General features: G+C 35.8%; 1 protein-coding gene across 1 annotated transcript; it reads left to right on the top strand.

Moving 5' to 3' along the window:
- The first annotated feature begins 833 nt into the window (after positions 1-833).
- LOC145796188 (receptor-like protein 6) lies at positions 834-6,764 on the top strand. Its single transcript, XM_082881218.1, has 4 exons — positions 834-903; positions 986-1,163; positions 1,950-4,285; positions 6,556-6,764. Exons 1-3 carry the CDS (start codon positions 834-836, stop codon positions 4,243-4,245), a joined length of 2,544 nt encoding a protein of 847 aa, XP_082737344.1. The 3' UTR covers positions 4,246-4,285; positions 6,556-6,764.
- The last annotated feature ends 273 nt before the right edge of the window (positions 6,765-7,037 follow it).

The raw sequence follows: 7,037 nt of genomic DNA, 5'->3' as shown, positions 1-7,037 counted from the left end.
TTTTCAGTGAGGTCCCCGGAAATGCAGCGAAGGTTGGTCCTAGCTAAACGGACCGCTCCGGACGCAACCGCGAGGTCAGAATAGTGAAATTCTGAACGGTTTGGAAAGATTGTCAAAACATGGGTGTTTGTCATCTTCAATACTCAAAGGAAGGTTGCCGGATATTGTGGAACGCTGCGGATTCACTGAAGAGGTTAGAATGGGCAGATTCTGACCAGATTGGACAACCAGATACAGATTGATATAGATCATTGAAGACCAGAGGAGATCAGGCTTGATCAAATGGCAGATCGAGGGAGATCAGGATTGGTCAGGGGCGATCAGAGGATTGCAGACATGATTATCTCAAGATCAAAGGTCTAGGAAAGTTCTGTCAAAAAGACACTGTCTAAGGAGACTGGTTCTTAAGTGGGACCGGTTGTGACCCCACCAGTCTTTCCTGGGAACTTTCCTGGTTGTTGAGGTGATCGGAGGATCTGGTTCAATCAAAAGAGAAGACCATTCATCGACGGATAGATGATTTGGCAACCAGTACAGGCTCAGGGAAATACTGTGGCTGTTGGAGCTACTGTATACGAGAAGGTACTAATGGTATGTGGACATGTAGAACAATAGTTGCAGAGGAGCATACTAAGCGCAGAAGTACAATTGCAGACGTGCAACAGTGCAAGGGTACGCTAGAGTGTCGTACAGAGGCGCGAGAAGAGTGTGCAGCAGCGGGTTGTTGACAGTTCACAGGAACTTCCAGACAGAGAAATTGAGACAGGTAAAACGCAAGAGTGCGTGCCAAGGAGTGGCAAGTCTTATTTCTCTATGGTGGTTTCTTTAGTTCCATGGCAGCGGATGATAGAGTTGATACGGATCTCTCAGGCGAGCTCGACGCAAGGAGACCAGAAGCCATGGGTACGGGCACTATGCAAGGAATTGCATAGCTGACGATGCTTTGACAGATGGAGCTACTGTCAACCATCAATCTACTGGACAGCAAATCAGGGATTGCAAAGGCACAGACAACAAGCGTATGTGGAAACGCCAGGAGGTTGTTCAGAAGTGCAGAGGGCAAAGGCTGAAAGTTCAGAGGAAAAGCTCCGAGCAAAGAAGACAGAGGACGTTGATGAGATAAACAACGAGTTTTCTATTGCTCCAATGACTGGTCCTGCGAGGTAATGCATGATAGTCAAGGGCATCCAAGCAGGGGGTGCAGGACATCCAATCAGGGGGTGTCGGATATCTTGGTTGCGCAAGTTCAAGGATAGCAGGTATAGACATCCGAGACAGGAAGCATGGAAGAGATCTGTGGGAGATAGGAGCAGTGGCTCTCTCCAAATCAGAGAGTGGTGTGAGTTGAGTTGAGGATGTCGGATTCCCTCCTCCTCTTGTATCTCTGGTGTTTTATCTCTAGCTTCAGGGGATGCAGCGTCTCAGTGAAGAGATGCAGACTATGTTGAATTTGGGCGTGACAAGATTAGCAGCAGTGTGTGCAGTGGATCACCTCACATGGGTTGAGGGGGTGATTTGTTGAATTCACCCATGTGTGGTGATCATCCAAGTCAAGTTTGGTTGGTCAACAATGGAAGGCCACCAACCATCTTGAAGAGTCAAGGATGGAGGCTGCCCAAAGGCTCTCCCACCTACTCCCTCACCTATAAATGGAGGTTGAGAGGAGAGAGCAAAATGTGGAGTAAGTGAGGAAGAAAACCGTGAACCAAAGAGTGCGAGAGATGTGAGGCGGAGAGACCGTCTCCCTCGGTGTGAGCGAGGGAGACGGGTGAGTGGCTGAGTGAGGAGAGTGTGAGCTCCTCCTCTATTGTAATCTTTCTGTAATCTCCTCATTGGTATAGTGATAACCGGTTACTCTCCCGTGGACGTAGGCATTGGGCCGAACCACGTAAAATATTGTGTCTCCTTGTGTGTGGGTGTGTTTTTCTGCTTGCAATGATTTCTATAAGGTCTTGGGCGGGATCCCAGATCCCAACAGTACTTGATACATTGGCCAACTTAACTTCCTTGACAACTCTCGTTCTTGAAAATTGTGGGTTGCGTGGTGAGTTTCCAATAAGCATATTTTATCTACCAAACCTTCAAGTTCTTGATGTAAGTTTCAATGGATATCTCACTGGCCATTTGCCCGAATTTCATCCAAGTAGCCCCCTTCAGCAGTTGATGCTTTCTTACACCAGCTTTTCGGGGAAGCTACCGGATTCGATTGGAAATCTTAATTTCTTGAATCAATTAGATTTCTCTGGCTGCTATTTCTCAGGGTCCCTTCCAGCTTCACTCGGTAATTTGACCCAACTCAATTACGTGTCGCTTTCATTCAACAAATTTAATGTAGGGACCCTACAATTGCTTGGTAAGCTAACTGAACTCACTCACTTGGACCTTAGTGGCCTCAATCTATACAGTTCGATCCCATCAGTTCTTTCAAACCTAACTCAACTTACTCATTTATACCTGTCCTCCAATCACCTAAGTCGTGAAATAACTTCTCATATAACCAACCTAACCCATCTAATTTCGCTAGATCTTTCAACTAATCAATTGCGAAGCCCAATCCCAAGGTCATTCTTTGAGCTAAAGAATCTTGAAATTCTAGATCTTTCTTTCAATAACCTCGGCAGCTTGGAACTTGAAATTTTTCTGATGCTCAAAAATCTTACTTCTCTCGATTTGTCTGGTAACAATTTAACAATTCTAACCAAAAAAACTTCAAATAACACTCTTAACAAATTAAAGGAGTTAGCGTTGGAATCGTGCAACTTGAGGGAATTCCCAAATTTCTTGCGCTTCCAAGACAAACTTGAATTTCTATCTTTTGATGAAAACAAAATTCATGGGGAAATTCCGGCATGGATGTTGAATGTAAGTGTAAAAATATTTCTTCGGAATAACTCTCTAACAGGCTTTGAGCAACATCCAGATATCCTTCCATGGGATAATTTACTCGAGTTAGACCTTTCTTATAACAAGCTACAAGGACCACTGCCAATTCCACCATTATCCACCCGCTTTTATAGTGTCTCACACAACGGATTGACAGGAGAACTTCCACCATTGATCTGTCGATTGAGTTCTCTTTATGTTCTTGATTTGTCTAATAACAACTTGACTGGAACTATTCCTCCATGTTTGACTAACTTCAGTGATTCTTTGACAGTTCTAAATCTCCAAGGCAACAACTTTCAGGGTCCCATTCCTCACTCATACAATAGAGGAAACAAATTGAAGATGATTGACTTGAGTGATAATAAATTACAGGGGAAGGTGCCAGGATCATTGGCAAATTGTACCGAGCTTGAGTTTCTTGATCTCTCAAATAATCTGATTGACGATGCATTCCCCTTGTGGTTAGGAGATCTTACAAAGTTACAGGTTCTCATCTTGCGATCCAACAAATTCTATGGTGCAATAGAGAATCCCAAAATTAAGTTGGAGCTACCAAATTTGCACATCATTGACCTCTCTCATAATGGCTTTACAGGTAATTTGCCATCAAAATACTTTCAAAATTGGAATGCAATGAAATTTTTTGATGTCGACAAGATGAATTATATGAACACAATCATTGAAGGACGCGGGATCAATGCCAGTTATTTTTATTTATATTGGTACACAATGAACATTACAAACAAAGGTGTAAATACAGAATATCAGGGGATCCAGAATATCTTCACTACCATTGATCTCTCAAGCAACAAATTTGAAGGGGTGATTCCAGAATTTATTGGAAACCTTAAGGGGCTTAAGCAGCTCAACCTTTCCAACAATAACCTTAATGGTGGAATCCCATCATGCTTGGGGAACCTAACAAACCTTGAATCTTTGGACCTTTCTCAAAACAAGCTCTCGGGAGAAATCCCGCAGCAACTAGCACTTCTCTTTTTCCTTGAATTTTTAAATGTCTCAAATAACCATCTCACTGGACCCATTCCACATGGGCAGCAATTCAACACATTTGAGAACAATTCCTACGAGGGGAATTCAGGATTGTGCGGAGACCCTTTATCAAGGAAATGTGGAAAGGTAGAGGCACCACCACCATTGAACTCGGAACAAGATAATGATTCAGCGTTCCCAAATAAAGTTGATTGGATTTTCATATGCACGGGATATGTGAGTGGGATAGTAGTCGGGATGGTTATTGGGCACACAATAACCACAAGGTATCACGAATGGTTCATCGAGAATTTTGGAAGGAAACAGCGCAAGCTGAGAAGGGAGAAAAGGAGGGGACATGGAAATTGAAGTTGATTAGGCATTTGCTTCACCAGTTATTTCCTTTGGGGTACGTTTCTAAACTTATTGAATTATTTATGTATAATGCTTTCATGATATATTTTTGGATGAATTGTGTACTCTAGCTTCTACTTATAGAATCACATAGATCATCTTACCCAAAATTTCCATTCCCATGTATTAAAAGCACTCTCAATCGCATAATCGTGTCTTGAATTTTCTATATTTTGAGATTCTTGACATATCATATGATTGATTGTTCATGAAGTATAGGGATCATGAGATTTTTGGATATAGAGAATCTCTAACTTCATGGCAATACTACTCTATGTATTTCGTTTCACATAAACAACAAACAATGTTGGACGGGTTGATGTTATGCGCCCTCCTCCCCAAAAAAAAAAAAACACTAAAAGTATGCCATCATTTAAAATATTACATGAATCATGTGAATATAAGGTAGGATTAGAAAAATTCTAGCAAGCATCATGTATTTTTTGGGTTGAATTATACTAATGGTTTTTGTAATTTAGGATTTGTGTTACTTTGGTTTATGATTTTTTAATTGTGATACATTTGATTCTTAGTTTTGAATCTCGTTTCAAACAAGAACAATTGAAGATACCGTTTTCTTTGCAAACAAAAAATACTTCATTTCAAAGGCAAATTTGTCAATTTGATAAAATATAAATTAATTTGACAAAAATAAATGTCAAAAAGTCAATTTTGAATTTTTTTTAAAAAAATTTACGCACCAAAGATAGAAATTATATAAAAATAATAAATCTTTTACATTTTTATATTTTTATTTTTTTACCAAATTAATTTTTAGTATGCATTCGAATGATGATCATGTAATGGGTAATTGTTTTTGTTGATGTTTTTGGATAGTTATCATGTAATAGATGGTTGTTTTTGTTGTCAACAAATATTTTTGGATGGTCATAATGTAAGGGAAAGTTATTAGGGTTTTAATGTGTAAATCGATATATTTAATATATGAAAGGTTTTTAGTTTTGAATTTTTTTGATTTAATGGATTGGTTTAATAATGACATCTAAGTTGTTACCATGTTTGATTTTTAAAAAAATAAAAACTCATTTAACGAAAATAAATAAATAAAAATTTAAATCTAAAAAATTATTTCTTCCCTTCCAAAAGATAAAATTATATAAAAATGATGTGCTTTTAATTTTTTTCAGCAATTTAATTTTTAGTTCTTAGAAAAATTTTCTGAAAATAGATTCTAAAAATTAAACTAAACAGAATTTTATAGCCAAGAAAGTGCCAACATTATTCATTTAAAAAAGGCCATTATATTTCAAACAACATACAAGTTAACCAACACAAAATAAATTGTATGCTGACTTTATCCTTAAAATGGACCATTTGCAAAGGAAATATTTTTTATTGTTCTTATTTGGAACAAGATTCAAAATTTAAGGTAAAATATATCACAATTGAAAAGTTAAGAACTAAAGTGGCATAAGTTCCAAACTACAAGAACTGTTACTATAATACTTCTATTTTTTTAAAAACATTCAGTGTGTTTGGTTTAAGTTTTTTGGATTAAATTTTCTGAAAACTGAATTTTTTGGCTTTTGTATTTTTTTTTTTTTAGTGAATATTTTTAAAATTTTAACATTTTTTTTTTAGTTTTTTAGATGCACCTTACTTAGATGTATCTAAAAAGTAAAAAATTTGTGAAAAAATATTTTAAAAAATTAATAAATACATAAAAATACAAAAAAATGTACTAAATTCTCCTTCTTTTTTTTTTTGTATTTTTGGTAATTAGTGAATTTTTAAAAGGTTTTTTTCACAATTTTTTTACTTTTTAGGTATATTTATGTTATGTATGTCTAAAATGTAAAAAAAAATTGCTTAAAATATTAAAAAAAAATCAGTAAAAACAAAAAAACACGAAAAATAAGAAAGTAGAATTTTTTAAAAAGTATTTTTTAAAAAATAGAACTAAGCAAAGTGATTGTTATTTCTTTTTCTTTTTCATATTCGGAGAGAGATAAAACATATGACTTGGAGGCTTTTTTGGGACTGAGTTAAGCCCTTACAATCCCCATGCCTGTGTTCAAGGGGTGGACACTGACCTGGACAAAATTTAACAAAACCTTTTCCTTTTATTTTATTTGTATTTCCCCTATGTTTTTTTTATGTTACTTGTGTTGTATGAGTGAGGATTGAGGGGTGAGCCCTTCTACCCTTTCTCCTTTAGTGAATATTTTTTTTTTTTTTTTAAAATATCCCTTAATTTGTTTATTCTCTACCATGTTCATGAATTTCTTCGTATGTTTTCTATAGGTGTTATTGTGAGACTGTCGAAGAAAGACAACTTCTGTGCATGTCAGAATTTTATGGAGTTGGAATGTTCTTTGTGCTATGATTAGTTTTTTTTATTGTTTTAAGGTTGTGAAATTAGAACTATTTGGACAATATGATGCTTTTGTAATTTGGATTTGAACTTTTAGACAATGTGATGTTTTAAGTAGTAATCAGCTTTTTTGGTTTGCGTTGTTAGGATTCACTTTTTAGAAAATTAAATTTTTTAATTTTTCGTGTTTTTTTAATTTTCACTAATTTTTTTTTAATATTCCAAGCATTTTTTTTTTAATTTTTAGAAACATCTAACATAAATCCATTGAAAAAGTATAATATTTGTGAAAAAAAATCTTCAAAAAATTCACTAAATTAAAAAAATATGAAAATTCAATATATTTTTCATATTCTTATATATTTATTGATTTTTAAAAATATTTTTTTATAGTATTTTACTTTTTAGATAC

The sequence above is a fragment of the Camellia sinensis genome, chromosome 7, assembly GCF_055761805.1.
Source record: "Camellia sinensis isolate YWXY chromosome 7, ASM5576180v1, whole genome shotgun sequence".
In the NCBI taxonomy this organism is placed as follows: Eukaryota; Viridiplantae; Streptophyta; class Magnoliopsida; order Ericales; family Theaceae; genus Camellia; species Camellia sinensis.
This window is presented reverse-complemented; position numbering and strand designations above follow the sequence as displayed.